This window comes from Dermacentor albipictus, chromosome 1 (genome assembly GCF_038994185.2).
Source record: "Dermacentor albipictus isolate Rhodes 1998 colony chromosome 1, USDA_Dalb.pri_finalv2, whole genome shotgun sequence".
In the NCBI taxonomy this organism is placed as follows: domain Eukaryota; kingdom Metazoa; phylum Arthropoda; class Arachnida; order Ixodida; family Ixodidae; genus Dermacentor; species Dermacentor albipictus.
The window spans coordinates 81583776-81601713 of NC_091821.1; the positions used below are offsets into that span (position 1 = coordinate 81583776).

General features: G+C 48.3%; 1 protein-coding gene across 5 annotated transcripts in view; it reads right to left on the reverse strand.

Moving 5' to 3' along the window:
• LOC135907442 (lysosomal alpha-mannosidase-like) overlaps positions 1–17938 on the reverse strand; it is a 566544-nt gene that overhangs the window by 74457 nt on the left and 474149 nt on the right. For all 5 annotated transcript variants that reach the window (XM_065439126.2, XM_070522855.1, XM_065439125.2 and 2 more), the window contains one exon: positions 6262–6411. In XM_065439126.2, the coding sequence (XP_065295198.1) occupies positions 6262–6411 (150 nt within the window). The remainder of the gene's footprint in view (positions 1–6261; positions 6412–17938) is intronic.

The window sequence follows — 17938 nt, forward strand, 5'->3', positions numbered from 1 at the left end:
GGCTGCTCGTTCGAGTGAGCTTACTTTTGAGCATGCGTTCGCGTATGGGCCGGGCATCAATACCACCGCTTTTTCCTGTTCAGTGCATTGCGCAGCTTCTAATTAACGACTCCACCTGAACACTCAGCGGTTGTACTGTTGGAGAACGACGGCATCTGCTTGTAAGTACGCGCGCAGCCATTACCAATAGTACAAAGTACACTGGGTGTTCAAAATTAAGCTTTACGTTTTTCCTGAAATTAGGCACTGGGAGGCACGCGAAGACCACCTGTGCAAATAAGTTATGTGGCCAAGGGGACACAAAGTGAGATGATAGTTATCGCTGTCAGCAGCCCAATTAACTAAAATTGAACAATTAACTTTTTATTGACTGCAGTAAGTGTGTATGTTTGTATTCAAAAGTTACAGGCAATCGTGTTTCTACACAGTTTCACTTGGAATAATTTTTCTAGGATGTCTGCGCTTCCAGATATTCGACTCCAAATTTTCATTGTCGTTCGCATGATTACGCATGCAAGAGAGTTAGGATTGGCGCAAAGCTCTTCCCTTATGTGACACACCTGTCGCGTGCCGCGTTTATAGTCTGACAACAACGCGGAGGCGTAGGCAAACATGATAACTGTTCCGTTTCCCCTCTCGGCTGGCGGAATCAAGATATGACAGTGCGGTGTACCGTGCAGTTGTTGCTCTTGATTTCAATAAAACTTACAATACTTGGAAATCAGCAGTCACTTTATTTGCGTAGCCCAGGCAAGGACCATGCCCGCTCGCCTAGTCACCATTACGCATGCGCACTGCCCTCCGGCTTCTCCGCTCGCGCCTTATATCGGCATGGCAGCTGCCGCCATCATTACAGGCTGCGCCAGGTCGCGTGTTACGACAGCGGTTCCGGGTTCTTCGATTTTTTTATTTCGCCAGCCGAGAGGGGAAGGGGGACGGTTATCATCTTTGCCGATGCCTCCGCCCCGTTGTCAAACTAAACGCCGAACGCGACAGCCGCGTCACATCAAGGAGGAGCTTTGCACCGATCCTAACTCTCTCGCATGCGAAATCATGCGAATGACAATCAAAATTTCGAGTCGGATATCTCGGAGCACAGACACGATAGAAGAATTCTCCCAGCTGATACTGTGATACACGACTGCCTCTAACTTTTGAATACAAACATACCCACTTACTGCAGTCAACGAAAAGTTAATCACTCAATTTAAGTTGATTGGGCTGCTGACAGCGATAATTGGAATATCACTTTGTGTCCCCCTGGCCACATAACTTATTTACACACGTGGTCTTCGCGTGCCTCCCAGCGCCTAATTTTAGGAAAACCATAAAGCTTTGTTTTGAACACCCTGTACGTCGTTCTCATTGTACAGCGAGATCGAGGCAGCAAAAAAAAACTGTTCCTCTGGCAGCACGCACTCAAATGAAAGCTCTGCAAACAGCCGCGCATCAGCCCCCCCCCCCCCCCCGCCTACAAAAAAAAAAGGAACCTGCCTTTTTACTGTCGCGCATACGGTTCCAATACATAAAAACTCATGCTTTAGTCGTGCTTGAAGCGCGCGCAAAATGACACGTCTAACTGCCTCGCCCCACGTGCGTCTAGCTGCCATAGCATATACTTTCGTCACTTCATTGCGTCATTTTAGTGGAACTGCTGGTTCAAGCACCTGGCTGGCAACCGATGATATCAAACCTCACTAGAGGAAGTTTTTTTTTCTCTTCTGCTACTGAGGAGGCATTCTGTGATGACATCAACCGAAGGCACTACGTGAACATCCATTTGTGAATTCTATAATGGCTAGTGCCATTAAAACAAAGACGTGGCGAAACACGATTGGACTGAGACCTGCTGAAATCGGCTAGGTGGAGACAAACGGCAAGCAGCGTGCGAAAAGTGAATAAAATAATAAAAACCTTTCAAATCCATGGCACAAGACGCCGATCACCTAGAACATCGGAGAAGTGCCGTTTCCTTCATGTATTTGAGAGAAATTACCGCTAATCGATGAGCCGACTAGAGCCATGCGGCAGCTACATTGTCCCTACAAGCGACGGACCAAATGACTATACAAACAGTGATTCACGGTGCAGTTTCTGGAGATCTGCTTTCCTGGAATCCGGTCTGCCCTCCAAGAATGACAGTAAGACAACTAAGAGCAGGCAACTGAGTTAGCATTATTATTCTGGTTAACCCCAGCCAGCTATGACCAGCGGGGCGGTACTATGACCAGCTGCTACCATAGAGCGCCGTCAAGCTTCACTTCAAAGCTTCGGCACGGTTAGTCAGTAAAGACCAGTGTTTGGACCACTCATGAGGATGTTGCTCTTTTGTGAAGAATTTTCTTAATTGCCACTTGAGAACGTCAGGTGAATTCTCACCAGGCTCAGCGGCAAACGTTGGTTGTAAAGCACCGTCCACGCATCGTTCTACCACAAGAATTAAAGAAATGAATGGTTTGGCAGTAGAAAATTAACGAAATGTTCCGACACCATGATGATAGGAGGCGAGCTACCCTGCCAGCATAAGGGACTCTCCGATTGCTTCTACCAGCGTCCGCAAGCGACATTCCTCTCCTGCCGTTGTGGAAGGAGAGCCCCCGTGACGTTTAGTTACGGCCCCTGTCTCCTCCTTTTTCTTGTTTCCCTATCCCTGCTGGACGACGAATTTCCAGGCGCGGTTCTTCGCGCTGTGTTTCACAGGAATGCCCGCGTTGTTCGCATTGCTGCCGACTGCGTTTTTTTAAGCGATAATTTTCTATGGCTCTTCCCGAAACTTTGCGGTTTGCACCTTTCTGGCCGATTATGGGGGGAGAACGAACTTGGAACATTGTCTGGACCACTGCCTACTGTCTTGCCGAACAGACTTCGTTGGCAACTGAATATGCGCCTGAATAGGCAACTTGCTGCTGTCATGCTGTCTCGCGCTGCACATAGCCCAACCTTTCACCCCCTGATCAAGAATCTGTCTCTCTGGCCGATTATGGGGGAAGAACGAATTTGGGTCACTGTCTGGACCATTGCCTACTGTCTTGCCGAGCAGACTTCATTGACAACTGAATATGTGCCTGAATAGGCAACTTGCTGCTGTCTTGTTGTCTCGCGCTGCACTAAGCCCAACCTTTCACCCCCTGATCAAGAATCTCTCTCTCTCTCTGGCCGATTATGTGGGGAGAACGAACTTGGGCCCCTGTCTGGACCAGTGCCTACTGTCTTGCCGAGCAGACTTCAGCTTAATATGTGCCTGAATAGAGAACTTGCTGCTGTCTTGTTGTTTCGCCTAGTAGACAACTGGGGCCGCTAAATATGTGCACACTGGTTATGTGCCGAAACAGACAACTTCGGCACTCCCTTTGTCATATCGGCATGAGCCCAGTCAATAACGGAGTCGACAATGCGAGTTTGACATCCACGCGAGAACACGTCACGAAATGCGGGAGAGACCTCTCGCTTACAGTTTCTGAGCGAATTGGTTCAAAAGCGCAGTTGCCACATTTTATTCATTTATGAATATCAAATGGCATAGGTTAATAAAACGAGCAAGAACACCAATTATTTAATATGCTCACTGCTTGTGTTTTATTTGAGCTGACAATCGCACATCTTCTATGTATCCACCAACGTTATTGCATGGAGAGGCAGGTGTGTTGTACCGCGCAAGAGATACTGAACAGCAGGCCGCTGTGGACAGCGGTCACAATGGACGGATGCGCTAAAGGCAGTGAGAGCGCTGGTTCGCTACGTGCGGTCGACGAGGCTGCGAGATCAACTACTACAGAGACATATGTGCCGCCTCGGAATTTTATGCGCCGATTTACGTAGCAAAGCGGAATTTTTTTTTTCTGGTTAACATTACTGTCTTCCTCTATTTCTGTATCTCTCTCCGCACCACTCGGTACACACAATTGGGTATGTGCCACTTTGAATGTGCCTATTCTTGGATCATAACCTAGAATGGTCTTGTACCACTGTGACGCAAGGGGTACGTAAGCCTCAAATGTATTTAGGTATGTGTCGTACTTATGATTGCATGCAATTCTCATTCACATTCTACCCTCGACAAGCATGATACATCATCTCAGTTTTTGTGAAACACACAGCTAATAGCTACACGCGACTATGCTGTGCTCGTGTAATCCGCTGCTATTGGTGCTACCGCACTAGCTCAAACAAGCTTCGCGCCATTCAGATGCCAACATTGCGTTGTATTTGCGCGTTTTTCTTTCCGCAAGCAGCCAAACAAACGTGTTGTGAAAGATACATACCAGACAGGTATTCGCGTTATCTCCACGATCAGAGGGAGACGAATTGAACGAGTGTTACTCTCCTTCGCACAGAACCAAACATTTTCGAATACGAGTCTCAGTCAGTGTGGACAAGAGCGCGTGTGCGTCGACAGTGTGCGGTCTCAGCTACAGACGAAACTGAATCACAAACCACGTTTAGAGGGAAGCTCGGCATCCCTTTTGCCGTGCCCTCTGTCGCCGTCGTGGCTTTTCTCAAAAGAAACGCCGGTCGATGCGGTGAATTCAATTTCACAGCCGTACGCTCTCCTAAATGAGTAGAATTTTTTTTTCGTTCCATTATTTTTTCCCGAAGAGCTTGATATTCTTCACTTATGACATTTGTGACCGCTGAAGGGAAACACATAACTTATAAGTGCTCGGCTTCTGCTACTGGTGCACCTTTCGCGCTTTCTTTTCAGCACCTGGGAGTATCCAAAATTGGTCTGGCTCTAATCATACATCTTGAAAGAGAACGGCAGACTAACGAGGCTGAACTGACAGGGATAGCCAGCAGATGACGTGACCTGAAAGTCGTAGGCGGATCTTGAGCAGGCGCTGTTCCTTTTGACGGGTATTGTTCTCTAAATATTCACCACACTGCTACGTAAGTCTCCCTCAGGCGTTTGCTTCCCTGACGCTCCTCGTGTGGTTTTAAAACCTTCGTAAGGTTACTCATACAGTGAACAGGAGACGAAGCGGACAAAACGAACTCATTCAGTTCACCTTGTTACTCAGCAGCTCATATCGTCGGTAATATCGTCGGTACATTTCGCAACCCGATATTCATCATTGAGGTCGCCGTCTGCAGCCCTGCTGAGAGAGGTGCCTTGTATAGGAACCGCAGACCTCGCAGTGACACCGCATGACGTCTCGAGAATGGGGTTGCACAGATGCTCTATTGACACCATTCTTCCACTTGGGTCTGCACGGGTGCCAGTCTGTTTTAAACTGGTGCCACGGTAAGTAAATATAACAGTAAATAGGTAGATTCTGACTCTGCTATTGTCGACTGTCAGTCAGCATTGAGCAATTGTAAACCAAGTCTTCTCTGCTCCTACAACACTATATGGACCCCCTATTGCTCTCCATTGTGTATTACGGAACACACATTACATATAGCTAGCCAACAGCACATTGAAAGGAAGTTCAGAAAGCTTCCTCTGTCGTAGGTTGCGTATGACAGGCAGCTCCATACAAAGTGCATAGGAATCACGGACTCACCGTAGCAACTACGAATTCCTTGTGCAGCCACTGCGCCAGCCATTAGTCAGGGTTGTCAAGAAAAAAAAATAAAGTGCCCTGCAGTGAAGACAACAGGACATTTTCTGTCGCGGGAAGGCGCACGGGCATCCGAGGTGCTCTTGGTGGATACTCCCCCCCGACATCGGTTGTACGGGACGCGTCTACTAATCAGGACGCTGTTCGCGCTCATCAAGGGAAAGAGAGCTGCGCTGTGACTTGCGAGATTTATTTTCTACGCTGCCGGGACAGCTTCTGTGCCTCTGGAAATGATCTTGGCGCGAATGCCGCAGCCGCCACAAGCTGCTCGGTGCGCTAAATGCGGACGTGTGGGGATTTCTAGGGCGTGATTTTCCAGTTGCATACGGAACCCACTAAACGCGATGATAATGAGCGTCTATTTTCCCTACCACATTCACTGGCTTCTGCCAATGCCAAAGGGGGCAAGAGAGCCGGGGCCAAATTAAGAAAGCATTTCGTTCGTAAGGGCTATTTTTTATTGGCTGTTCCCCTTCGCTAATAATATGTACAGCATCAGGATTGGCTGGAATTTGCTCTTACGAACAATTCTACCATAGCTGCTTTTTGCGAATACGGGCCGAGATGGGCAAACTCTAATGCATCAGTGCACAAAGAGGCGGACAAATTATTATGAACCACAGTCTGTTCAATCGTGCGCCGAAACAGGTCGAGAGTGCGAGACGAAGAGGCGCGCATGGAAGTCGAAAGTGAGACTCACCTTCTTCGATGAGGGCGCGCACCGAGGCCTGCTTTTCTGGCGTCTGCTCCTCCCACCAGCGGGTGAAGAAAGCCATCTCGACGTAGATAAATCGTCGGTCCGGCTTCGCCTCCAGCTCCGCGACCACCGAGTCCAAGATCGTACGCACGTCTGTCCAGGAAAAAAAAGTATAGGAAAAATTCACCGACGATTACGACACTCCCTCAGGTGAATTTTGAGCGCAGCTCTATACGCGTTTTCATTTCGCGATACATTGGCTGGCGCGGACAATCTGTCTCGTACGGCACGTTGCAAACGGAGCGAAGTGTGACGCGACTTCCCACTCGTGGGAACGCGTGGGCGCGATTCACAGCAGGCGACCTCCGCTCATGCAGCGCTTTGTTTCCATACAGACGACGCGCTACCCTGGCGCCATCTCGTAGCCATCGTTGCCGCAGAGCCCGTCTTGCGCGGCACTACGCTTTTCTTCTCACGCTTTCTTTGGTATCGCCGTCTGCCCAGCTTTTCCTCTTTCTCTCAAGAACCACTTTCTCTCATTTCCTGCTGGGCTCCGCCTCCGCTTTCTCCACTCGCTGTGCTCGTCCGCTCGGTTACGAGGGAAAACGCCGACGCTTGCCGCAGGAACGATCGCCTGAGAGCTGCTCTCCAAAATAAAAAATAAATAAAAAATAGAAGAGATGCATCTCACCTAGTCACGGAATTCTTGTAAGCGCGAAAAGCTTTTCCAAGCGCTACGCTTGGTGTGCGGGCTATTTTCAATGTTGTTTCGTGGAGACGGTCATTTCCTTCGTCGCTAAGCAAACGTTCAAGCACTTGAAATAAGTAGCACGCAAATATAGGAGAAGTAAAATACATGCATTAATGAAAAGAAATCGTAAGCGTTACGATCCGCGATAGGATTCGCAGTATCATCGCGCATGCAAACATGCGCGCGCCGCACGAACACGCTATACGTCAGAAATGCCTCCCCTGCTAAATCTCGAAACTGATACGTTCATTTTGTTTGCGTGTGTCATGAATGTAACAAAAAACTATATTTGCAACGACTTTGTTCTACATATCTGCTTATGCGAAGGTGTATACTGAAGTTCTCTCTCCTTGTTGTTAGGGGACTACGTATAACGAATTGCTGTTGTAGAAAACGTCAGGAGATGGCGCTACCAGAGGTGCTGTTGCCATCAGCGGTGTTTCGGTTTCAGTAAACGGCGATCTCATACGCGACCGCACAGCCGAGCAGTCTCCCAGAGGGACAGAGACGTTCTAACGCAATACCTGACCTTTTTTTTTATTCCACCTGAACAGGACCTTAAAGAACAGCCTGGAGCAGGCAGCGTAATTTTACTCGTTGAATTCGATTATTCGTGCAGGTGGGCATACCTTTACGCAAAATCAAAACGGATTGCTGAATAATTAACAAATTTTCACAAATACACTTTTGGACTAATTGCATTAAGGCACAGATTGCAAAGTTAATTACGCGTTGAAGGCCGTGAATTCGAAAGACATGTCCACGTAGAAGGAATTCTAGGCCGCAGCATCAGTCAGCTTCGTAATATCCATTCCTAAAGGTAGCTACAAAATGCATTGGTGTTGGAGTTACATTTGTCATTCACAACTTAAAAACGCGTTCTGTAAAAAAAAAAGAGAAAGAAAGAAAGAAAGAAAGAAAGAAAGAAAGAAAGAAAGAAAGAAAGAAAGAAAGAAAGAAAGAAAGAAAGAAAGAAAGAAAGAAAGAAAGAAAGAAAGAAAGCTGGTGTTCCTCTTTCAAGGAAGCTTATCTCAAAATTGGAGCATTTCAATATTCGTTCAAAGTGGGACGTGCCTTGGCCATTCACATACATGAATATAGCAGCTGAAACATGCACCCTAAATTGACTAGTTAAATACGTATTTGCAAAATTCTGCTAATTATATAATTATTTACGGTCATTTCTATGCAGGTAGCGTCTGCCTCGCTAAGTAATCTACTTCGGGCAATACAATTACGCCTTCTGCTTGAAGCGCATTTTAAAGATTTTGTTCCCCTAAGAGAGAGAGAGAGCGAGAAGGCCAGGTATTTAGGTACATGCAAGTTTTCAGTGGCCTGTGCATCAATGTCCTTTCGTCCGCAAACGGTCAGCCATCTCAGCTTCCTTAAGCGCAGTAGAGCTACCAAAATCGGCAGCGGCGCCAAAAATTAGGTCGTTTATTGTCCTCACAGCTCCAAAACTAAAGCTACGAAGTCAAGGGAAATAACATCCACTTCGGGACCACGCCTTTGATAAGTTATCAGCTTTTCTGCTCATCGGGCGCGCGTTTCAGCGCCTGGAGCCGAACCGTCGGCGCAGTTCTTTCATCGTTTGGTATGTTACCCCTCTTGAACCCCCGTATTCTCATCTTTGACGCTAAATAACCCAGAGGAAATGATCGAGTCGAGCACCACTTGCGTCATTTCCCTCTCGCACTCGTAGTTGGCATCGATTTTCGCGCTTCATCGCCTTTGGGCGAAATTGTGTCTCCCGGCAGAACAACAGGCGGAAAGCGGCGGATGGCAATCGCCTTGGATTGCATCCGGGAGCAACTGCCACCAGCGTTCGTCAATGGAAGTCGCTTTTTCACCCTTTCACGGGCAGCAGAAGCAACAGGGAATCGGAGAGCAGCCTTCTTTAAAGCCAGGCTCCTCGCTGGCGGTAAAACTTTAAGCCGCACCCGATCGACACCTCCTAAAGGCGCGCGACTCTCTCTTACTGGGGGAAAAAAACACAGTATTAGGACGCCTTCATCACGACACTACCCGTCTGGCGCAAGTCAGGCGCCGATATTCCTCAGTGAACACGAATATCGCGGGTTGCAAAGGACGCAAGATGCCGTAGTTTTCAGCCACGCTGTTTTTTTTCTCTTCATCATCTATTTTATGCAACGTGCAAACAATATGCTTGCCATTCTTCCAGCGTTAAGATCACCGCCGCTGTATTATAGCAGGTTGGGCTAAAGACTGGCGGTGATTAAGCAGCAGCACCATTTTGCTGTAACATGAATTTTTGTGTCCAGTGCGTCAGGAATCATGGAAAAAAAAACGAACTTTGCTTTGCAGGCGTTCATTGAAAGTATATATGTGTGCGTGATAACCAAATTAGATGAAAATGGAAGAAACACAATAAAGCCTACCCTCGGCTCAGGGCTAATACAAACTTAGATTCGCTTGTCGCCCATTTAAGGGAGATTTTTCAACATGCTTATTGTGGTTCCGAGACGCGAAAAACTCGAATGGAGCATCAGCGGTGCTTCAGACAGCAAACTATACCGCGCTTCCTTAAGGAAGTTACTTATCTCAATCATAATGCGGATGTTGGCTTCAGCTTAGTACACGTGGCTAAGCTTTTGCTGTGTCATGTATAAGCGAAAAGACAGAACTATCTAAGTCGTCGCGACAGGTAAACTAAGAGCATGAAATAAAGACATGCGTAAGCAAGAGACAGAGAAAGAAAAGACTTTAATGAGAGCCGGATGTGTTGCACTAGTGAAATGCCTGACATGCCACTCCAGATGATTAGGGTGAAATATAAAACAAAAATTAATAATATAGAAGGAAGAAATGCAAGATCCCTCGTACAACACATGTAGCTTCTGTTACCCATGCAGTTAAATTTGGATGACATCGTCAGTTCTATTTTTCAGGCTCCTGATTCCCGTTTTCTTAAGTATCAGTGACTGCGAACACGATGTCAAGCAAGCACTCTTTGTCATCTGCGGTTTCACGTAGCGTGCATGAAAGTACGCCTTTTTTTTTTCTCTCGCTCTCGCTGGTATCTGATGACCCATAGTCGTGCATCAGACGCGCGTGAGTGAAACGAGAAAATCATGCAAGCCTGTCTCAGCGGTTGCACTCGCTTCAGCGTGCAAACACTCTTCAATGCGATATACAACAGTCACGATACAGTTCGCTTTAATACAAATAGACGGTTTGAAGGCACTCTTCTCCAAATGATATATAGCTGCCGGGAGTGCTTATCGACGGCCAAGTCATGGCGTTGCGTCTTGTACGCGCTTTCTCGCGTGTGTGGGCGCACCTATTTTTCAAATCTTCTTTCCTTCATTTTCGGATCCATTTATCTCCTCCACCCTACACAGGATGGTAAGCCCGAACTAGTTCTGGTTATTCCATCTGTCTTGCCGTCGCATTGTTCGCTTTTTCTTAAACCATTTACGCACCCCATCTGTTTTTTTTTTTTGTCAAAAAGAGGACCCATTGTAAGAAAAAGAGTAGCCCACAGAGAATAAGAGTGAGGGTCTATTTTGCTCCAGTAGCGCTTTTGAAGATTCGAATAAGTCGTGGTAGCACAGCGCCACTCTTGCACTGTCTTGTCTCATGAACCGGACTATAAAAGCCGCGGTGGTATGTAAAGCCAACCAAAGCGGCCAGAAGTGCAGAAAGCTTACCTTTATTTCCGACAGAGAACACAAATCTGAGGCTGCAATATAATAGGTATATATAAACCATGTGTATGCGTACTGATGGTAGTAAAAGAGGAGACCCAGCAAATAACGCGCACGGTACCGCTTCGAGCCGCGTATATAGAAGTGGGCGAGCGAAAGGGCCTTGGGCAGTTCACTAACACCGCATCCTTTTCGCTGCGAAAAGCGGCCCCGCACTGACGCTATCATGAGCGGAATGTATCCGTGCGGTGAAGTAAACAAAAATAAAGAACGGCCACAACTGTAACGCAAAAGAGGTGCATTACACGGTCGATTTGCTTGACAAAGAGACGAGAAGCAAGGCGGGGGTGCACGCATGCAGTGTGAGTCAGAGTGCCTGCTGTGTCGGCGCACAGAGACAGACACCTTCGGATTTTCGTTGGCGCAAAGGCCAGGCGCTTCTGATGCACCAAGCGAATCGAAGGATTCCGCTCGCTTCATTGCAGAGCTGAAATAGCCACATCCTCGCCGTAAATCGCATTCTCTTTCGGTAAACGCACGCAGTTTTTACGAACTCTTCCTAGAGCCTTCCTTCTTTCACATCGTCGACGCAGGTGTTCGACGCAGTGGAGATTCACCAGAATCTCCTTTCTTCGAGTTCATCCGTCTATTCCACCTCGGCGCGTCGGACCGCTGCTTGGCGCTTTAAAAATCACTCGGCAGCCGCTCGAGACTTGGCGCTTCCAAGTGAGGACTAAGCCGGCAAGTTTCTCTTCCCTCGTGGTTGCCCTTTACCACTGCCAACTGCCTCTTCTTTTTTTACTGCGATAGCAATTATATGGACCCTCCAGGAGCATTTTTCTCGTCGGCGTCGCTGTGATGCTCCGTATAAAGTCCACGGTCGATAAACCGTCGCCGCGCGTCGTAATATGTGCGAGTGAAAGCACGTGAGGGAAGCGAGCGATCGCGGCTCAATCTGGCTCGCACGAAAAAAGAAAGCGGAGAGCAAACGCGCCTTCTCCCGCCGCGCGAAAGGCCGTGGGCGATCAGAAGGAGGGAGGGAGCGCGGGCGGCATTGTGCTCCGGCAGCAACTGCGCATTTCGTGACCGGGCGCCAGGGGAACCATAGTAACGTTGAGGGGAACTGACAATCACAGTTCAATCTCGCGCGCCATATGTGGAGGAAAGCGGGGAGGCAGCACAGGTGGGAGAGGGGGCGGAGGGCGGCTTCGGCTCTGCCAACAAGTGCGTACTTTGCATGGCCGCGTGCGGTCGCGTGTGCCGTATCTCGAAACGGATCTCCAGACGGCTTATACCCCTTCGCGCGCAGTGCTGTCGGCGCTCTTGCGTTGAAGCGATAGACCGCACGAACGTCACTTCGTTGGCTGCAGGCTGCAGCGCTTGCTCACACCAGCGTTCTGACAGCGAGCGTCCGCGCTCATCCAGTGTGATGTCGTCATGTTTGCTCGTACGTTCTGACACCATGCTCGTTAATTTACTTAGTAAGCGAATGATTACGAGAAAGCGTTTGATTCTGTCGAAACCTCAGCAGTCATGGAGGCATTACGGAATCAGGGTGTAGACGAGCCGGATGTAAAGATACTGAAAGATATCTATAGCGGCTCCACAGCCACCGTAGTCCTCCATAAAGCAAGCAACAAAATCCCAATAAAGAAAGGCGTCAGGCAGGGAGATACGATATCTCCAATGCTATTCACAGCGTGTTTACGGGAGGTATTCAGAGACCTGGATTGGGAAGAATTGGGGATAAGAGTTAATGGAGAATACCTTAGTAACTTGCGATTCGCTGATGATATTGCCTTGCTTAGTAACTCAGGGGACCAATTGCAATGCATGATCACTGACCTGGAGAGGCAAAGCAGAAGAGTGGGTCTAAAAATTAATCTGCAGAAAACTAAAGTAATGCTTAACAGTCTAGGAAGAGAACAGCAATTTACAATAGGCAGCGAGGCACTGGAAGTCGTAAGGGAATACATCTACTTAGGGCAGGTAGTGACGGCGGATCCGGATCATGAGACGTAATAATCAGAAGAATAAGAATGGGCTGGGGTGCATTTGGCAGGCATTCTCAGATCATGAACAGCAGGTTGCCATTATCCCTCAAGAGAAAAGTATATAATAGCTGTGTCTTACCAGTACTCACCTACGGGGCAGAAACCTGGAGGCTTACGAAAAGGGTTCTACACAAATTGAGGACGACGCAACCAGCTATGGAAAGAAGAATGATAGGTGTAACGTTAAGGGATAAGAAAAGAGGAGATTGGGTGAGGGAACAAACGCGAGTTAATGACATCTTAGTTGAAATCAAGAAAAAGAAATGGGCATGGGCAGGACATGTAATGAGGAGGGAAGATAACCGATGGTCATTAAGGGTTACGGACTGGATCCCAAGGGAAGGGAAGCGTAGCAGGGGGCGGCAGAAAGTTAGGTGGGCGGATAAGATTAAGAAGTTTGCAGGCACGGCATGGCCACAATTAGTACATGACCGGGGTTGTTGGAGAAGTATGGGAGAGGCCTTTGCCCTGCAGTGGGCGTAACCAAGCTGATGATGATGATGATGAAGCGAATGTTTCCAAGTTTATACGGCCGATAAAACTATTACACGTACTTCGTATAGCTGTCTAGGCGGTGGTGGTGGTGGTGTTGCAGCAGGTAGCCTAGCATACATAGCCGGCAATTGTTCCGCCTGAGGCTCCTATGAGTGTCACTATGTGTGTCAGCAGGTTTCAAAGAGCCCCGTGTCTCACATGAAGGCAATCAGCAGTCATTGCACTCTTTTCTTGATTGCCGCGGGCCCTCCGGGGAAAACGACGTCTTCAAAGGTCCTGTGCGAAAGACCATTCTTTTGCAGGCTTTCGATCATCGCTTTTCTTTCTGTGTCGAACTGCAGGCATAGCCAAATGAAATGTTCGATATCACCGATATCACCACATAAAGTACAGAGCGGGGAAGCGCATCGTTCAGTCTTGAATAACCTAGCTGGGGTGTGCGCGGATTCGGTTCTGATTCGGTACAAGAGCGTTGCTTCTTCCCGAGTAAGTCCGTGGGTGACACAGGCTTGGTGTGGAGTCTAGTGGATTGCCCTAAAATGAATGCGGATTGCATCCTTAGGGTACTGAAAAATCTTTGGCGCTATTACTTTTGGGACAGATGTCAGTGCTAGGCTTGCGTTAGCTTTTATATCTTCTTCAATTCCTACGTGGGATGGAATCCATTGAAATCTGATGTTAAAACCCTTGCTCATTAGAACTTTAATCAGAGCCAGATATAGGCTATGGTGTAGGCCTCGAGGTGGGACACGGTGTAATCGTTGTAAAGCTGACTTTCCGGCCGTCAGCACCACGACGTGACATGCAAAACAGCTGCGTAGTTTTCGCAAGATTGCGGTAATTGCGGCACTTTCTACTGCTGTGGACGACACTGCACGATCCAGGCGGCCAGACCATGACACATCAAGGGAGGCTATGCAGAATGCCGCTGCGCAGACATTTGTTTGTGCGCACACTGACCCGTCTGTGTACACTTAGCGGTGGCTTTGAAACGCTGTGCTCAAGTGGTCTAGCACAATAAACTTTGCTTCGGCAGTTGAAATAATGCGTTTCGCCGGTAGGTGGCGGCCCTGAGGTTGCAGGAAACGTACAAAAAACCATGGCGGGTCGAGGCGACTCCGTTTAGGCCATCCCAATCCTAAAAACTGGAAGGCGTTCAGCGCCGCATGGAAATGGAAGCAAGTTCTTGCTCTTAGCCACCGGAGAAGCGCCGTGCATGCGAGGGGCTCGCCAAGCCTTAATAGCTGCGTCAGCAATGCCTGAGCTTCCAAAAGACGGAGTGGAAGAGACTCTGCTTCATTACTAACCTTCTTTTTTGAAGCCACTTGAGGAACTCCTATCGCCAGGCGAAGTCCCTTTCTGTGCACTGTCTCCAAGCGCTCGAATTGGCTCGGGGATAGTGATATCAGCGGCAGCTAATAGAGAATGCGGCTTGTTATCACAGCCACCTTCAGTTTAAGCATGGACATAGGACTGTTTTCCCAGCGTATACCTGCCATGCGACGAAGTTCGTTGACCTTTGCACTGATCCGGCTTCAACACTTTCAACTGCGCGTCGCCAGAGTAGCTTGCTGTCGTTGGTGATGCCCAGCAATCGAACACTAGTTGCACGACGAATTACATGGCCTCTTATATTCAGCCTCAGGCGTGTTGACTTACGCCTCACTGCCGGGAAAATCATGAAGGCAGATTTTTTCGCTGATAAAGATATGCCAAGCGTTGATAAGTGGCGTTCGATGACGGACATTGCCCCCTGGCCTCTCTGGGCCAAGCGTTTGTGTTGGTGCCGCAGATCCAGACGCAGTAGTAATCATCGTAGAAGGACATTTTACCTGCCGTCCAACCTACCTTCAGCGCTTCTGGAAGGCTGGCCATGACAACGTTAAAAAGCAAGGAAGATAGTACACTTCCTTGTGGGACACCGAGGGAGAGAGAGAGAGAGAGGAAAAACATTTATTTGGACCACCGAGGTTGTTGCTCTTGAAGTCGAGTGGGTGGGGTCCTCATTCCAGGACTCCACTGGCCGTGGCTGCTCGACGTACTTGCTGGACGAGAGCTTCTTGTCCCGCCAGGGTATCGCCGGTCAGCTGTACCTCCCACCGCTCAAATGACGTGCTAGGCGTCTGTAAGTGTTGAGGTTTGCCCCCGCACCCCCAAGAGATGTGAAAAAGTGTAGGGCGTGTGTCGCCGCACCAGGGGCAGATGCCGCGATATGTATGTGGGAACATTTTACTGTATCTGTGTAGGTTTGGAAATGTGTTGGTCTGTATAAGTCGGAGAGCTACGGCATCTTCAGTGCTGAGCTTTTTGTGAGGCGGGGGATAAATCCTGCGGTTGAGTCGCTGGATCTCCAGTCGGTCGCAATAATTGGATGGCAGGGGCATGAAGGTAAAGGGTGGGGACCGAGGGAAATTCGTCGCTTTTCGCTCATTATGTTTCCGAACTTAACCTGGACACGTAAACATACTTGGACAAATCGAAGAGCATTTCCCGAGACACCCACGGCTTGGAGTCCGTTGATGATGCCTGTATGTAGCACACAGTCGTATGCTTTGGCAAAGTCCACAAAGATGGCGAGTGTCGAAAGGCCGTCGTCGCGATGGTGCTCGATGTGGTTTAGGAAGCCCGAGACACTGTCCTGGGTCCTCAACCATGGATGAAATCCTTTCATAAACGATGTAAGTCTACTTTTTTGCTCAAGAGACCAAGTTAACCTCGTACATATTAGTTTTTCTATCAACTTTGATGCGCATGATGTTAGCGATATCGGCCGATATGAGGTCAGGTTCGCAGGATCCTTTCCAGACTTGAGCACTGGCACCACCCATGCTGTCTTTCACGCTTCTGGGATCTCTCCTGTGCTCCAGACGCGATTAAATACGTCCGGCAGGGCTTGTCTTCGCTCGTAATGCAGATTTGTCAGCATTTGAATGGTGATCAAATCGGAACCCACAGCAAAGCCTCTTCAGCTCATTAGGGGATTCATCCAACGCTTCTCTGTATGTGCCCCAGCATGTCAATGTACAGAATTGTCGACCAGGAGTCTGAAATCTGATGATGTTTGTGAAGATCGGGAGATGGTCTCTGCCCATCTTGTCCGGGGCCGTTATCGATGATACCAAAATTTCTGTAGTGTAACACGAGGTCTGCGGCACTCCATGAATCTGGTGGCCTGAAGAAAGTCGGTTTGCCATTGTTCGTCACACATAAGTCAGCATCGTCCGAGGCAGCCACAAGCTCCTTGCCTCGAAAATCTACAATCTCATCCCCCAAAGCGAATGATGTGCGTTAAACTCGCCACAGATTAGTCTAGGAGAGGGGCAACGACTGCAAAGGTCCTTTAGAAACGCCTCCATGGAGACCTTCTTTCGTGGACTTATACACATCGACACCGCACTGTGTTATCGGTTTCCTAGGCACACTTGCCGAGCGGCGACTTCCAAATAGGTAGAACAAAGGTGTTGCACTGGTAAGGTGCTGGGAGGTATTTCTCGCCTGATGTGTATAATTGAACTTCCATTTGCAAATGACGGTATACTCTGATTGTCCTGTCTGATGTAACCTGGGATCTTCCTTCCGTTTGGGAGACCGGCCTCCGAGACGGATAGAGTTGGTATAGGGACGTCTCGAAGAAAAAGGCTAAGTTCGCAAAGACGCTGCAAAATACTGGCGCAGTTCCACTGCATAATTGAGGGCACTTTTGAAGGGTGGAATGGACCATTAAAACTTCTTTCTGGGCGAGTTGGTGCATACTTGATTTGAAAATTGTTTCGTCTTTGTTATTTTGTGGATGCATTTATTAGCGCTGTAACAATGTTCAAATCAAGAAATGGAACAGGTGGGCGAAAAATTGCCATTATGCTACTACTAATCGTACGTGGAAGAAGAGCAGAATATTACTGACTCAAGAACCAGTAGTGCATCCAGCATACCCTTCGTTGAACCCACAGGCATCTCCGCGACGTGTGAGCGTAGTGCCGTGAACAAAGCGCGTATCACATGTTGGCAGTTTTCCTGCTGAGTGCTTCTAAGCGGTACTTGAGGTCGATTCACTGCAGCTGAATAGGTGCGTTTTGCGGACTCTTTTGGAACATCTTATACAGCGGCGTTGACCTTTTCGTTGGCTCAATTATTTCTTTTGTCGGTATCATAAGAAGCCAACAAACAAAGACACCAAGGACCACAGAGGGGAAATTACTTGTACTTACTAATTGAAATAAAAAATATATAAATTAATGGAATTGAAAGTGGATGAAGAAACAACTTGCTGCAGGTGGAGAACGATCCCACATCTTCGCATTACGCGTGCGTTGCTCTACCAATTGAGCTGCCGCTGCGCCATTCTCCCATACACTTTCTCGGGTATTTATGTGTTACCACTAGAACTAACCCTGGGAGTGTTAGCCAGCGCCACCACTCACAAACCTTTGCGGCGGATCTAGAACATGCTTTCTGCCGCAGGCGTCACGAGTACGTGATCGTTTTCGGTGAAGGCAACTAGTCAATAAACTCGCAGAGCTACCTGAAGGCATCTGTTGCCGGGTTCGAGATCCTCGCTATGTAATGAACGAGAACCGTTCTTTTGTCAATATGAGACGCGGGAAATTAGGTGCCTACTCTGTTTCCAAACCGCTTAGCTGTGGCGCGCTGGACGTCTTCTTGTTGTTCCATGGTGCACTTACATATTTGGACTCAAGGCAAACATATTACTC